A 16,412-nucleotide genomic window follows, 5' to 3' on the forward strand; every position below is an offset into this window, starting at 1 on the left:
CTTCATGATATTGCAATTACTTTTACACCACCTGCTGGACAAACTGAGGCATTGGGATAACTACAGTAATTTTGTGGCTACAGTGCTGTCACAGTCAGCCTTTATTTCTGTTTTACACATGAAGGTTTACAGTTGAATAACGTTCTACACATACAGCAATTAAACAGTTACTTCTACTTGACTAGTTTACATTGTTTGAGTCCAAACTGGATGAGGAAATGCAATACAGTTAAAACTACAGCAAACTGAATTTAAAATAATACTGCAATGATGAACACCACCTAATCACAAGAATCCAATAATTCTGGAAAAGCTATATTACTATTATATCATAATTATATTACCTCTAGTATACAAAGAGTGTGATGATTAGTCCAGTTCTGAGTACTTTTAGATCACAGTAATGGTGCTAAAATGAAGAATACAATTAGTTTAGACAAGAATGTGTAGGAAAGGTTTTTCACTGACACTCTGAAGAGCTCAAGACACCTCTTAATTCAAGACTGGGCCTGTCTGAAGAAGATAACCTTTAAAAGTCTAAATTACATTCTTATAAGATATTAATAAAAGTCCTTAACATGTTGACGTGATTCATTTTAAAGGGAGGTACTTTGTGATGCTGATAACAGTTAATCAGCAACCCTTATCACTTAGACTATTTACCACCTTGAAATACAGACATACTGAATGAATGAATGAATGAATGAATGAATAAATGAATGAATGAATGAATTGATATATATTTTTATTCTCATGTCAGATATATCATGCATACAATGAAATATGCCCAGCTCACACTGGCTTACAAGACACCATTCCTTAGGACAAAGGACCATATCCCAAAGTAACCACATACCCTACACAAATGAATCTTCTAAGTCTTTTTTTGATATAACCCCCCCCCACACACACACACACACACAGACACACACATTGACTGTTACTAACCACAACATCAGACTTTATTTTCTTTGTTTTTGGTCATACTGTAAACATTTTTTGAAATATTACTTAAGTAACTTCAGTTTAAATAACAATACTGCATTTATGTGGCATCAGCTAAGTTATCGTATGATTAAATGGAATACTGTCTTTTGGTGTCAAGACTACAAAAGTATTATAGTAAAGCCCCTGGTGAGTTTTGTGAAACTGATGTGCTAATAGACAGACAATATTTTTTTTGTTCAGATTATTTAAAAAAAAGAAGACTTTTTTAAAGAAATATCAGTGATATTTCCATAATGACTCATTTAAACTGTTTATGAATCTTCAGTTGATAATTATCTCTGTGTTCTTGGAGTGTAATACAACTGTGAAGGTGGGTTTACAATAATGTCCATCTCACCCATTTACAGGAAATGGTACTGGTGTTTACATGTGTGTTGTCCCAGTGGGGCTGCAGCTTTGGGCAGGGTGTTGTGGGACACTCCTCTTCTGTCCTTTCAGTCTCGCCCTGCCCTGACATTCCCCTGCAAATGGGGGGTGTCCAGTTGCCCCAGGTTATTTCTGCGTTGATGCCTTCCCTTCACACACTCCAACTGCTTCACACACTCAGTCCCGCAATAGAATACAGCAGCCTCCTTCAGTCAGACCCCCAAAATAGCCCAGGGTGTGTGGAGGGTGGGCTGACTGCAGACCCCAGCAAGGTCCAAAGGAGTCATATGCTCAACCTTGTCTTCCCAGAACACAAACAGAGACAGGAGAGGAGTCAAGATCCAGTCACAACACAAACCAGCTGGAACTCATCTCACTCAGTGGATGTTCTTCAAGAAGTGACTGTTTCTGCCTTTGCTTGTCACATGCACTCACTGTAGTTTGAAGGGACAGCAGACTGAGTGTGAGCATCCAGTATCTGAGTGGCTGGTCAATCCTGGACCATGAGGCTTAGTGTGGCGTTGTTTTTTGCGGGGCTCTTCGGGGCGTTGGCAGCTGTGTTCATCCTCCTCTCGTTTGGAACTGATTACTGGCTGCTGGCCTCAGAAACTTGCCACCCGAACCCTGATGGATCTGTTGGCCCGGGTGGTGTGACCATAGAGGTGGGTGTTTGACTTGAAACAGCAGCAGATCAAAGAGGAAAATCAGTTATAATTTATTATGTCTTTCTTATGTCTTGATGAATATTAGTCATGTGTTTTTAGGTTGAAAAAAAAGTTCATATTTGTAACCACAGGAATTAAAACGAGGTCAGCTGTTCTTAGGCTACAGAATAATTTTATGTTGTATTGTAAAGTTGCACTCTGTAATCTCATACTAAAACATATCCCGTCAAATGGTGGATTTTTAAGATAGAATTTGAGTCTCTTCTACTATTGAGAAACTGTGATCAGTTGCTCCAATTATTCTTTCAGTAGATGAACTTCAGGGTGGAGAGGCAACCCTGCAGTACTTCTTGTAACCAGACACTGTTTAATGTAGTGGGTTCAGCAATGCAATGATTGAGACATATCTTGTGCCCCTATGATAGAGATACAAATACCAGTAGTTCCTGTGATATGGTGCTGTATTAAATATCACTGACTAGAACATACCTAGCTTTTCATAGTGGGCACTGAAACTAAAATCGAGAGATGATATCACCACAATAAAACCAAAGTGTTAGCCCGTAGCTTACTTTCATAAAATGTGAGAATCCTCTTACTTTAGTTTAATTTAATTCTGGACAAGTTATTTACATCAAATATAAAGGGAGGATAAAGTGTGAAAAGAGCAGGATCCATTTAGGTTTTATGCTCACGTTCAAAAATACTTACCACTTGGGATACTGAATGGGAACACCTTTGGCCTGAATGCTCGCTCGGCACCAAACCAAACCTGCATGAGGTTAGAGGTTCTTACTCAGCTCGACCCTCGACCCGACTAAGCAGCTGCTCTGCCCCTGTGGCAGCACACCGTACACCTGCCTCACTACATCAACAGATACCATGGGGTGCATCAATAATTAAGCTTATACAAACCCTATTCTGCAGATTTTATATATGTATATTATACAAAAAAATGTTTATTAAAAAGCCACCATTCTGTCCTTTGTGTTATCTTTCAGCGTGGAGATGTGTTGCTGCAGGAGAGCACTGGTGACATCACTCTATACCATGAGGGTTTTTTCTGGAGGTGTTCGTTCGGAGGCAGTGTGGGAGATGACAACCTGATCTGGAAGCTCTGGTTCAGTAAGTGAGACACATGTTGTTGTTCCGATGGCCAACCCTTGCGCTTTGTTGACTTTCTCATTGTTTCCACTGCTTCATATTTGAAAAATATGTGAATAATTGCAAAATCAACTAAATTCATTCCTTTGAATATTTTGTTTCTTTTCATCTTTACTTATTACAACTCAATATGGAGAAATTGGATATGAGTATTGAAGTGGTAAATCCTTCCCTTCGGCTTTAAACTGTGCTTGCACATGTAATTAAGGCAACAAGATCATCATTGTTAGAAAACACATTATGCTTCATATGTCACATGGGCTATGCATGCATTCTTTTTTTGTGCCAAAAAGTCATTCACATGCAAAGAGATGTTAGTATGTTATCTTGTGTGTTATCAGTATGTTTATGCTCAGGCTGTTCTCATGAACCATTCGCACATATAGCTATGAAAGTAATGCAGTAATGCACTGTAATGATATAATAATGTAATGATATTTGAATAAAAAAGTTTTTAATTTTCTGCTATTCGTATGACACCACAATGGTAAAATCCCTCACATGTGTTTAGAGGCTGTGCCATGTGATGTTATTCTGGTCTTTTGTCAGGTGATTGTGTGCATCGTCTATTTTCTGATGGAGGCGTTGAATGGTGGTTCATTGTCAGAAACAGCCTTTGGCACTGAAGGGACCTTGTGAGGGTCTGTGGAATTCCACACTGGAGAAGTGAAGAGAGCAAAGAGTAGGAAAGATGATAAAAACATGAGAGAAAAAGTGAAGAATAAGGACACTGTTGTCAAATTTAGTTGTACTGCAACGTACATATACTGTATATAAACATATATACAGTATATACATACTTTATATATATATGTGTATATATATGTAGTATTTAAGTGATATCTTCTAACTGCAAACTGTGTTTTTTTACTTGTAAGATTAAGTTTAATCTATTTTCTGTGATGATTTATTCTTTCTCTCTCCAGCTAATCAGCCTCACTCAAAAGTGTGCATGCACGCCTACCTCTTCCCATTCCCCGTGTCTCATCAGACCCACAATGCAACAGAGTATGATTCAGCTATAAGTAAGTGTCTCTTTATTTATTGAGATTTTCTTTATTTTCTTTACTAAGACACTTGGCCAACATCTTTATTGTCCAGTCTACAGGGGCTTCTGGAGCATCTTTATGCTCATTGGTGTGGCAGCTGTAGTGCTCGGTGGGTTCTTCATCATCTGTGCTGCACCGTTTGCCAGCCATCGCTTGTATAAAGCAGGTGGCGGCCTGTTCCTGGCATCTGGTAAGGTTTCAAAATGGTTAAATCCGGTGATGGAAAGTAACTAAGTACACTTTGGCCTACTTAAGTACTGTACTTATGTACAATGGGAGATAATTGTAGTACACTTGATTTATTTCTCATGTATGCTACTTCCTACTTTTACTCCATTACAGTTGTTCGACAGCTCTAGTTACTGGTGATTAGAATTAGGATTTTACATTACTGGTTGCAAAAAACCCTACTAAGCGGATGAAATCCAATTCATTGCATTATAAAGATAAAGGGTTTCCAACCTTTATGGTTTGTGGGCTCTTTTTAAAAATCACTGTGAAGTTGGGAGTCCTTGTCCAAGTTTTAGATGTCTATGTAGTTCTACCAAAGATACATTTCCCCTCTATACTTTTTAGATGGTTTCGTTATATAATTGTTTGAGGTCCAAAGGATATTTATTATTTCAGAGAATTTTTAGAGAATATAAAAAAGAAAAAATGGCTTTACGTTTTGTGTGGCAGAACATTTCTGTTTCTTCTATCCTCTTCCATTAATCATCTCATGACCTCTCAGAGGTATTCTATGACCTTTTGGAGGGGATGAGACCTCTAGGTTAGAAACCTAGTGGACTTAACTCTCTAACTAGCTAAAATCAGCTCCACCTCAACCAGCAACGGTAACATTCTGGACAGCCATTGATCCAAGAGTATTAACAGCCTAATGATGTCATATAAAATGATGTATAACTTATGGAGGCCATTTGTTTGCAGAACAAATACTTTTACTTTTGATACTTTCACTGTATTGATAACGTTGGACTCCTAATACTTTTAGGACTTCAGCTTGTAATGTTACACTTAAGTAAAGTCTGAGTACTTCTCCCACCACTGGTTAAATATGTATTTCTATTCCCTGTTTTGGTTCCATTTGTTTATGTAGAAAGTGTGCAGTTGAGTTCTCATCTCTGACTCTGCTGCTCTTCTTTGCACTAGGTTTTTTCCTGCTGTGTGTGGTGGTTATGTACGTACTGTGGGTGCAGGTGTTGGATGTGGTGGATCTCTACATAGACAACCAGCGCTCTACAGTGTGTCCAGACTTCCAGCTGTCCCTCAACTATGGTCTGTCCTTCATGTTTGCCCCTATTGGCATCTTCTTCTGCCTCCTGGCTGGCCTTCTTTTCCTTCTCATTGGCCGAACTGTCCAAATTCACTGCCACTGACTTCAACCAGCAGCCGGTTAGAGGAAGTGTTGAGGCTTGAGGTGGTTGGACTCAATGGTGTAGTCTAGGTGATGCACAGGTACACACATTACACCCACTGAGAAAGATCCAGGATTTCCATATACCCACTGTGTTTATCTTCTTCGCATGGGCTAAATAAAGGTCTGTCTACTGTAAATTGATACATAAAAGTGTATGCGATGGCAGGAAATGAAGTCTTTGATGTTCAAATTGTTCTTGTGGGAGGACAGCCAGCCCCTCCCCCCCACTATGATATGCCCCCCCAGTATCAGTATACAATACATTAGACTACACTACTGGTTGGACTGGTTCTTCTTTTATGCCACCAGACCTTGAACATTTTCCTTGTTTTGTCTGACATATGCAGTAAATACTGTGTGGAAGCTCTGTGGTATAAATGATCTGTCTTTCTTTGTTCCAGGATAAAAAACATTGCTGCAATTGTTGAATTTTGAAGCGGCGTCATCCAGCCTGAGCTATTTTCAATTCAGCTAAGTTACATACAAGTCTATTCACAACAAGCCTGATCACTGGCAGTATGAATGCCTTCAGTGCATAACACTTTTTTTTTAATCTTGTATGTTGATGGTTGTCAAGGTTATGCGTGTGTGTCAGATGACCAGCAATCAATGTTGATTAATGTTAATTCAGACATTTGTGTTTGCTATTTGTAAAACATAGTAAGTAATTCAAATATATATTTTGCTTTGTATAGTGTTTTAAAAATATCTTTAAAATAAAGTGCATAGTGAAAAGCTATAAGGTGGGATGATAGTTTTTATAGTCTCTATAGAGTCAATTTTTTTTGGAAAAGACCCAAAACCAATATTTCCAAACTGTGTGGCACTCATCTCCAAGCCCATTCATTTACACTAAAGATATGACATTTTCTTTCTCTTTTTACCCCGCAGCTATAGTTCTTAGCAACCGTTATATAAACAGAGTAAATAGTGCAGTTGTTGGGGACTTTTTTAAGCTGCAGACTTATACACATCACACATTGTTCTGGTGAGTATTTACGACAACAGGACAGCGTATGTGTATTGGCTCAGTATAAACTACACATCCTGCAATCATCTAATGAATAAACATGCCACTCAACAACAGTGTGGCTCTTTTGATGGATATGGAGCTTTATGGTGCAGAACATACGTATTTGTACAACTATGAGACCCAATAAGGTTCAAGACAAATTTTTCGAAAACTACTTTTTGAAGACCAAATCTTTTTTTTACAAAGAAAACAATTTTATTTGACTATAATTTTGATAAATACGTACTGAATTAAACAAGGTAGGCTGTTGTTTTTAACATCTTTTAAAGAAAATAACGTTTTCAGTATATTATTAGATGAAAATGTCACATTTAAATTAATGGTAAATAAAATTTACTTTTATCTAAAAATGTTAGTTAATCATCTCTAATTAATTTGCTACTATCAGGCATCATTAGGCCAAATCCCACTCATTTCAGCCTCCAGTCCTCCAGGGGTCCTCTTGGCCTGGCTGTGTCTACATAGGGGATTCTATTGGCTGACTAAATGCCACATTCAGCTGACAAACTGCATGTGACTGGTTCATAGACCCCTTCAGTCAGCGCCATCTTGAATGCTGGACCGAGGTAGCAGAGTATTATAAACATATTCACACAGAACAATGACTAAATAGCTGTTCAGATGGATTTATTGCTTTGGTATTGCTCATCAGAGTCTCTGAAAACGCTCCGAAAAGTTACGGTATCCCCGGTCGGATAACTAAGCTTCTGGAAGGGCTACAAAGACACCAAAAATACAGCTAAAAACAAGATGTGACCCAGGGTTGAAAGATCGCAAAGCAAAACGGTGATTTGTGGGTTGATTTTTGGATTCATAATTATTTTTATGTTATAAAGACTGTAATTCCTCAATGATTTAAAGGAACAAGCCAACTTATTGAGCCTTTACCTTATTTACCGTAACCCACATACTGGGAACCATTCTCCACAGAAGGCAATGCACTGCTACTTCTGCTACTTGGGTGGAGTGATTTGCTGGGAGCATCTGAGACGCCCCGTGGTGAGGAGCAGAGAATAACACTTGTGCTTTTCAGGTGTTGCACTAATCACTTTGCCCAAGTAGCAGCGCTTAGCCTTCTGTGGAGAAAAGTTCCCGTATGTACTGTATATGGCTGTGTCTCATGTGACCTTGTTATTTTTACCCGCTGTGACTCTACAAATCACAACATGTACAAAAGAAAATGTTGGCGTTATTTTGTCACTTATTGGGAGCAGTAGGCTAGATGGAGCGGGTTACCACCAGGATCTGTGCTGAGCTAGGCTAGCGGTGGGTGCGTCAGACAGAATTGTGAAAGGATGTGTGCTCTTGAGTCCAGGCTTCAGGTGAGTGTGTAGCTAAAAGTAACAGTCACATTTTATAGAGAAAAAAAGTAGAGGCTCTTAAGGTTTATTCCAAGTGGAAAAGGTGACAACGTAAAATTAAAAGTAATTTAGATCATATAATTCTAAAGACATAAATACGTTATCAAACTAACAGCAATGACCAATCAAGAGAACACCTTTTGCACATTGATTATATTAATTCTTGCAGGCAATTTTCCTATAAAGTGTGATGAATGCAACAAAGGTCTGGAAAATTACTAAACATTTAACTCAAAATACCACAAGAGTGCGCTGCTGTCTCACATGATTTACACATCACCCTACACCCGGAGAGGCAGAAATCCTATTTTCTTATCTACAGTCTATGTGGAGTGTATGTGGCATTATGCATTTATTAAACAACTTCTTCAGAGGTATGATCTGTAGATGAAAGAATTCACACCTTGGCTGACAGACGGACGGTAATTTCACTCATGAATGGAGCATTTGATCAGGATCTGAATGGACTCCTGTGTTGATTCTCATGTGTCTGTATCAACTCTGTGCCTTTCGAGCTTTATAATATGTTTATCATATATAGGGAAATGCATCTGTGATTTGCTTCGGAATGCAGAAGGAAGCAACACAATGTAAGCCATTGATTACTTTGTAAGATTGACTTTGCCTTTATAGAAGACACTTTTAGGATAGAGATTCACACTTCCAAATTCCAGAAATTTCAAATTGCTGTACGGCTCTGAGAGAAAAGCCACACCAAACTTCAGCTCAGTTATGTGACAAGCTACTGAGCACCTCTGCAACAAGAAGAGGCCACAGAGGTTGGCAGATGCTAATAAATTGGATGATAAAATCACAGGATTTGTCCTGTGTCAGGTTGGAGTGGTCCTTTCATCCGAGTGTCCCCAAGGAAAGAGATTTCTTATCTGGTGGACTTCCTGGTTAAAATGAAATCCTAATAAGATATAAAAAAAAGGTTTAATCATTTCTCAATCCATATCCAAGTGTGTGTGGTGTGTGTGTGTGTGTGTGTGTGTGTGGTGTGTGTGTGTGTGTGTGTGTGTGTGTGTGTGTGTGTGTGTGTGTGTGTGTGTGTGAGAGAGAGAGAGAGAGAGAGAGATGTTTAATGCAGGTGTGGAGCAGGCTACCTCCAGAAGAAGCCGGGCCTTGCAGTGAGTACTGCCATCAGACTCCCAGCTGAATTCAGTACTGTTCTGCATGATTGCCCATGATAATTGTGTGTTGATAGGGAGCGCTGGAGATGGAGTATAATTTCCACTGAGAGATTCCTAAACAAATACCTGTGCTCAGCAGAGGGATGGAGTGCAGCAGGAGGTGAGGAGGAGAATAGTGGATGAGGGGAGATAGAGGATGAGAGGGTAACACTACCAGAGGAGGAAGAGGAGGAGGAAGAAAGCAGTGGTCTCATTGCACGTCCTCATGGTCTGTTCATAATGCAACCACAGCAAGAGACTCAACTTGAAAAATAAGAACCAACATTTTTGTTCATTTTTATAGACTAAAAAAGATTGTTTGAACTTTAATGACGTGTAAAGACCATCTGGGAATAGACTATAACAAGCAACAACATGACATGACATGACATGACATAACAATAAAAATAAAATGAGAGTAGAACTGACGTTTCCAGTCAAGTCAACATAGCAGGATGGTCAGAGTTGTTTCACACACACACACACACACACACACACACATGCGCGTTAAACGTGAGCACTGAGAATCTGGTGACTATGAAAGCAGCCTCCTAATATCAAACTGCACGTACAACAAGCAAACACATTTTTGAGTGAAGGTCTTAAGAAGTGACAGGGTTTAAAATAAAAGCCTAATGCAGAAAAAGACATTTATAAAAAACGTATTTTTTTCAGCATTAGAGATTTAGACGAAGTCACTGAGACAAAATTTCAACAAAAGGCTGTTCCAGAGTTTGAGGCCCTGACCGAGAATGCACTTTTAGTTTTAAGTTTATACGTGGAAACTGCTAGCAGAGTTTTGTTGCAGGATCTGAAGATGAATGTGTGTATGGTGTACGTACTGTATCAGCACAAAAGCTCACAAATGTGCGCTGGAACAAATGGCCTTTATGCCAGACGCCTCAAACTAGAGATTTCTTTTGTGTGGCTATTTACAAATGAAACATAAAGAATATGACGGAAGTAGCTATGGCATCTATGTAAATACATAGTAGGTAAACTGTGTATGCTGCTTGTGTGAAAGGATCAGAAAAGAAAGTCCACCAAGACGCTGTGGGATATGTTGAAGTCCTTCACTCATCTGGTCAGGCAAAGAAGACAAGTCTGACTCTCAGTCAACTATTGTATGTTTAACCTTAAGGGAAGTTCAAGTTAATTAGAAAACACTCTTTGCCTGAGTGCTCTCACCTCATGGCAAGTAGTGTAGTTATCATAGCTTATCTTCCAAATGTATCATAATCCCACATGACATGCAAGTCAGATTTCATCCAAATCTGATTACTTTCAACTCTTAGAAAAAGCAAAGTATTTGAATTGCATGAACAATATGGCAAGTCAAATTACACGCTGCTTTCCTCTTTAGAGATAGTTTTACATAATTTCCCATTTGTTTTGAAATAATGAATAGACAATGGACTGTATAATTGTGAGAATTTACAATTCAGAGGACTGCGTCGTATAATCACCATGCATAATTCAGAGCGTTGAGCACATAGGTCACCGGTGGCGGTGGCACAAAAAGTAACTTGGTTCATCAAACAAACAGTTAAAAATCAACACTTGTTGTGCCGCCAAACATTGAAGAAAATCTCTTTGATGAGGAAACATATCTCTTGAAGATCATAGAGGAAATACAAGAAAGTACAAGCAGAGCATCTGATTATTCATATACCTCATACACAGTATTACCTTTTCAATTCCAATGGAGTCTGTAAGTTCTCACTGATTTGTAAAGAGGCACTGGCGGTATAAAAACGGGTATTACATTGTTGGCCAGTGAAAGCCTCACCTGTACTGAGTGGTTCCTTTCTGCCCCTCTAACATCCTCTGGCCTCACACCTCAGTTTGTGCATATAAATTACCTTCCAAAGTGTGTATGGATATGGATAGTCCTTGTTCATACTCAAGGTCTCTTGTTTCAAAGGCATGCTAATGTCTTTCACAGTGAAACTGCTCTCAGCGGCCCTCTATTAACTGCCAGAGCAACTGTGTAGGAGATGATTGGGACTCTTCAACCATCTTGAATATTTATACTTTTTTTAATGGCACACATAGTATAGCCACAAATCCTAAACAACGATTTCATTCAAGACTGGGTTACCTATTATTAGATTATTTCAGCTCAGAGAGTTTTGTATATTTTACTTAACTATTGTGGATGTTAAATAAATTTGTAAAATCTTTGGTTACGTACATACCACGCTGTTTGTAAAATACATGTTAGCACCCACTAGTAGGTAAATTCTCACTTTTTAAATTCTTTCTTTAGGATTGCTGTGTTTCATCACTGACCACTTAAAACTCCTTATTTGTGTATAGCGTTCCCTCAAGCAATTCATTAATGCTACAGTACAAACAGCCAATGGATTTGATCATGAATATTCAAATCTAGCTCTTGCATATCATTTCTTATGCAGTGTTGTAAAGCAGGGCGTTGGAGTGGCATACATCAAGGCCTTCAAAGCCACTTATCGTTTCTGTACCAAACGTATCTGTCCCCATCTGAACAGAATGTCAGTCCCAACATTTATTTGACAAAGTGAGACGTTTTGCATAAATTGACTTAAATACTTCTAAATAATTTGGGGAAATTTGTTTGGATATTTTACACTTAGTGTCCACTTTATTAGGTACATCCGGTCAATCAATACAACTGTTCTGCCGTGTCTATTTTTATGATGCCTATAATGTTCAGTTTTTTTACATTGTCATATAGGTGTTATTTGAATTACATGTTTTAGCATTTCTTCCCTAGTTAGTATTGTTGCTATATTATTATAATTAGAAACACCTCTCAATATAATGTGGTCCATTTTAACATTGTCTTTAACTGACCTCAATTGTACATAAAGGAATTTACACATCTCCAACAATGCCAACAAAAATTGAGCATAATAATTTTGGTAAAGATAGTTGTACTTATTAAGTGTACCATTAAGTTGCCACTGACCAACTCTACACTAATTTTTTAGTTTTACAAACTTAATTAAATACATTTATTTGAATAAAGCACCAAAACTTGTTTACCATAGTTGCAACCTAATGCTATCAATAATTTTGCAAAAGAAGAGTTTACTCACATTTGGTCCTTTCTGATATGATTCCTAATTTTTACTACATTTTCATTGACTCATAGTACAGACAATTCACAATCTTAACAGAAACCAATACGTTTCACTAAATTCAAGAGAACAAAATGTTTCAACAGTATTTTTTTAACATCTTTGCTCACAGGTTCACTCCACGCAGCTTTAAACCTCTGATTCTCCTCCCAGCTCGTATCAACGGTACAATAAAAACGTTCCATACTGCTGAACCACAATCACTCTGTCTGTTTTAATGTTACACATGTTTATTAATGCCATTTTACAAGAGGGCGCTGTCATATCTGTTAGACTTGAGCATGTCAGCGTGTGTAAATAGATTCAACAAAATAAGCAGGCACAAGCACTGTTTATCATATTTAATAGAAAATAAATATACAATTCTAATGTAACCATTCAAATGATTTCTACTCTCTTTGTTTCACTCTTCATGTGTATTCATAAGAGTCACTTCATATGCAACCTCACTTCATTAGAGTACAATTTATGAAAATGATGTATTATGTATTGAAATTACAGCAAAGCAAATGCGTGCCTATTATTAACACTTGAACTACATCTGTACCGACATTAGAGTCACGTCGGCTGGATCAGAACGAAGGTGATGGCTCACTAAAATTGCAACAGCACAACCACACTTGTGCTGAGATTAAGATGCAATCGTACAACAACTCTAACAGGAAGAAGTACTTTCTATCGGCTGAAGTAATGTATGTACACTGCAGTAATATGGCTCTGATTAGAAAAAGAGTAGAGTACGTGAACAAGTAAAAGAAGCTAAAACTACAAAATAAAAGGTTAATTGCACAGTGTTCTAGCTGCAGTAGTTTAAGCACAATCATTGAAAACATTGTTAATGTAATTGTAAATTTGAAGTACACAGTTCTCAGGCATTCATACAAAAACAGACAATGAATGTCAAATTAAAAGACAGAAAGCAACAAAATGCAAGGCAAGAGAAAAGAAATTACAGTACAGAAACAACACGTGTTCAGACACATGCTGAATGCTTTACCTGCTGACTTCCTTTGAAATTTTGCAGCAGTTTTGATGACAAACAATCCTTTTGTTGCCTGACGTTTCAAATTAAAGCCTAAAGCTAGCAAGAGTAATGTTGCAATCCTTTTTTCTTCACCAACAAGCTTCATGTGTGTCCTCATCTGGTTACTGCTGCTGTGCTTTTATACTGGTTTAACTTGCAAAATTATACCTTTGACCCCAAGTAGGGTTGACATTTGTTGAAAGTAAAATCTTGTGCAGAGAGAATGTGGTGTTTGGTTTTGCAATGGTAAGAGTATACTTTGTATTAATTGAAGTATAATGATATCCCTAGCTTGGATGTTGGGGAAAGGAGAAAGTGGTGAATAATGTATCTCCATGCAGATAATAGATGAATATGTTCATATATTAATTTATGAATTTATACATTTGAAGTGCAATTTAGATTGCCCTTATACTTTCATTACTTGGTTGTAAAACATCTCTCTTTAAATATGTCATTAACCATACTTTTGGTTGTGATAATTCAAACTTTGGGAATGCAAGCAGGATCTCAACATACCGATACAACATACCGTATTTTACAAAATAATGAAAATGTTGCACTCCACTTCTGTGTTGAATCTGTTCTTTTTTTACTTTGTCCTTTCCTTTCTCCTGTTTGTGTAAAAACCTTGTGTGCAACGTCTTTACTGCATCCTTTCCTTTGTTTCACCTTCTCTTCTTCTCTTTCTTGTTCATATCTGAAGATGAACTAAAGAGGAGAAGAGCCACGATGAACACACAGCAAAGTTTTGCAAAGTTTTACAAAGTAAAAAAGGAAATGCCAGCTGAGGAGACGGTGCCGGGCTACAGGCAGTGGAAGTCACATGCCCGGGGGACCATACGAAGGCTGGTAAATGTTACCGATGATAAATAAACATTATTTAAAAGACCTGTCAGCTCCTGTTAGAACGTAGATCTGGTTCATTTGTTTCACTGCTCTGAGGGTATAAGGAATATTTAATCACTCCTCTGAATGATATGAATAATCACAGATACCATTTTCTAGGAGCCACAACCACAAACACATTAATGCTGAGTTGTGCACTAATGCTTAGGTTTTACAGACTTACGATTTCAATTTGTGAGAATGTAAAAACAATATGGAGTTTAAATGTTTCATGCTCTCTCGAGAATAATGTGTACAACGCATGACAATTAGTGTTTAGCTAAAGACAAGTGTTAACAAGTGATGGATCCTTTCAACTCATCAATTGAATATCACTGTAAAGGCGAGATGCTTTTTCTGTCATTAAGTGTCTTTTATTTGATTATGCCATTAACAAGACCTCATAAAACAAGACACTGTAAATTATGGTATTTGGAGAAATGACAAAAGGAAACTAATTATTAAGGCCAGGATATTACTTGTTGGCTAAAGCAGATTTACCAACTAACCCTATTGACTTGGACATACAGTATAAAGAAAATTCTAAAGAAATTTACAATTATAACAACAATTGTTGTTTGAGTCCTTGCCCTGTGAAGCGACTTTGAGTCCTTGAAAAGCGGTATATAAATTCAATTTATCATTATAACAACGTACTGAACTTCAGCTCGAAAAGAACGTTTATTTTCATCATCGCTAAATCCGCGGATTATTTTATTGATTAATCAAATAATTAAATAGTAAAAGAGGCCATAACAGATCCCAGAGATATAAACAAATAACTGTTTAGTTTAAAATGATTTATACATGTTAAGAAAAGCATTAAATCCTCACATTTGATAGGCAAGAACAATAATTTTTTTCCTAATTCTTTGCTGATACAGTGATTTAAACGATTACTCAATTATCCAAAAAGATCCCAAAAAGTACAAGTTGTTCTATAAAACATTTACAAAACTTACAAGAGTTACACAAATTGTAATTTTACCTTGCAGAACATGGAAGTAGTTGATTCACCACTGTCTTGATCGGTTAGTTAGTTAGTGTTGTTGCTTGACTTTGGTGAATTTGAACAAACCCTTGAGTAACACTTAACTTACTGTTTAGGTCTGGCGGCTTTGATAAGAGCATGAATATAACGGCTTCAGTTCCCCGCTGGAAAGAGCTGTCTGATAGCAAGGTAAAGCTGTGAAAATATTCCAAAGTGCTGCTGACTATCCCACAGAGAATCAACACCAGTTTGTACAACTCTATCAACAATGTAAAGCAAAAGAGCAAAAACGGACGTCAGACTCTGATGGATGGTAAATAAACGTTGTTACCTTGCCACTCTTTGTATTGGCCTGTGTGTAACCCTGGTCCAGTCCTCAGCAGAAGATGGCATGCCAGTCTCTTGCTTATTGGCACACAAGGCACCTGCTTGTTGGCATGGCGACATCTGAGCCTCTGGGACGAGCAATGGGGCATCTGCTCAGCAGACAGATGGGTTGCCCTTACCTGAGCAGGACTTGGCATCTGCACACAAACATTAGATAAATGAAGAAGGATTTTCATAGTGTGATTGGAAATGATTTGCCCTGTTGCAGGCCAGTCATTATGTAACACACAGACCATTTATCTATCCATCTATCTATCCATCTATCTATCTATCTATCTATCTATCTATCTATCTATCTATCTATCTATCTATCTATCTATCTATCTATCTATCTATCTATCTATCTATCTAATCAACTCTCATGGTTTCTCCACAACCAAAGCCACAACAAATTATGTGAAATGTTGATTTTTGCTGCACATTTCATTATTATATTATAGTTACATTCTTACTTTTAATTTTTTGTAAAAGTCATTCTTGTACAAAAGCTCTAAGGTATCCAACATTACTATTCTGCTGTTAATGTAAATTGACGGTGTTTGTCACCCTGCTAAGACTGTTGCTGTAATACAAATTTACATGACGGTTTTTAGTGTGATGTGATGGCTTACAGTAAATCTTACTTCTTCCACCCTTCTGTGGACTATGTTAGTATTGAACAGACGGAGCACTTTTTTATTTTTATTATTCTACTACTTTACAGTAAAATGTCTTAAATATAATCACAAGTTGGCAACATCTGTATGAAAACATCTGTATTGG

The 16,412-nt window shown here is 37.5% G+C and overlaps 1 protein-coding gene across 1 annotated transcript; it reads left to right on the forward strand.

The window, feature by feature from the left end:
• The first annotated feature begins 1,624 nt into the window (after positions 1-1,624).
• On the forward strand, positions 1,625-6,541 carry tmem182a (transmembrane protein 182a). The gene is made up of 5 exons (XM_032529273.1): positions 1,625-2,036; positions 3,041-3,164; positions 4,130-4,228; positions 4,305-4,442; positions 5,405-6,541. Exons 1-5 carry the CDS (start codon positions 1,878-1,880, stop codon positions 5,629-5,631), a joined length of 747 nt encoding a protein of 248 aa, XP_032385164.1. The 5' UTR covers positions 1,625-1,877; the 3' UTR covers positions 5,632-6,541.
• Positions 6,542-16,412: the final 9,871 nt, after the last annotated feature.

Source organism: Etheostoma spectabile, chromosome 11 (assembly GCF_008692095.1).
Source record: "Etheostoma spectabile isolate EspeVRDwgs_2016 chromosome 11, UIUC_Espe_1.0, whole genome shotgun sequence".
Classification (NCBI taxonomy): domain Eukaryota; kingdom Metazoa; phylum Chordata; class Actinopteri; order Perciformes; family Percidae; genus Etheostoma; species Etheostoma spectabile.

Coding starts and splice junctions, on each gene's coding strand:
- tmem182a (XM_032529273.1), top strand. CDS start 1,878: ATGAGGCTTAGTGTGGCGTTGTTTTTTGCGGGGCTCTTCGGGGCGTTG. Junction 4,229..4,304: donor AGAGTATGATTCAGCTATAA/GTAAGTGTCTCT, acceptor TTTATTGTCCAG/TCTACAGGGGCTTCTGGAGC. Junction 4,443..5,404: donor CGGCCTGTTCCTGGCATCTG/GTAAGGTTTCAA, acceptor TCTTTGCACTAG/GTTTTTTCCTGCTGTGTGTG.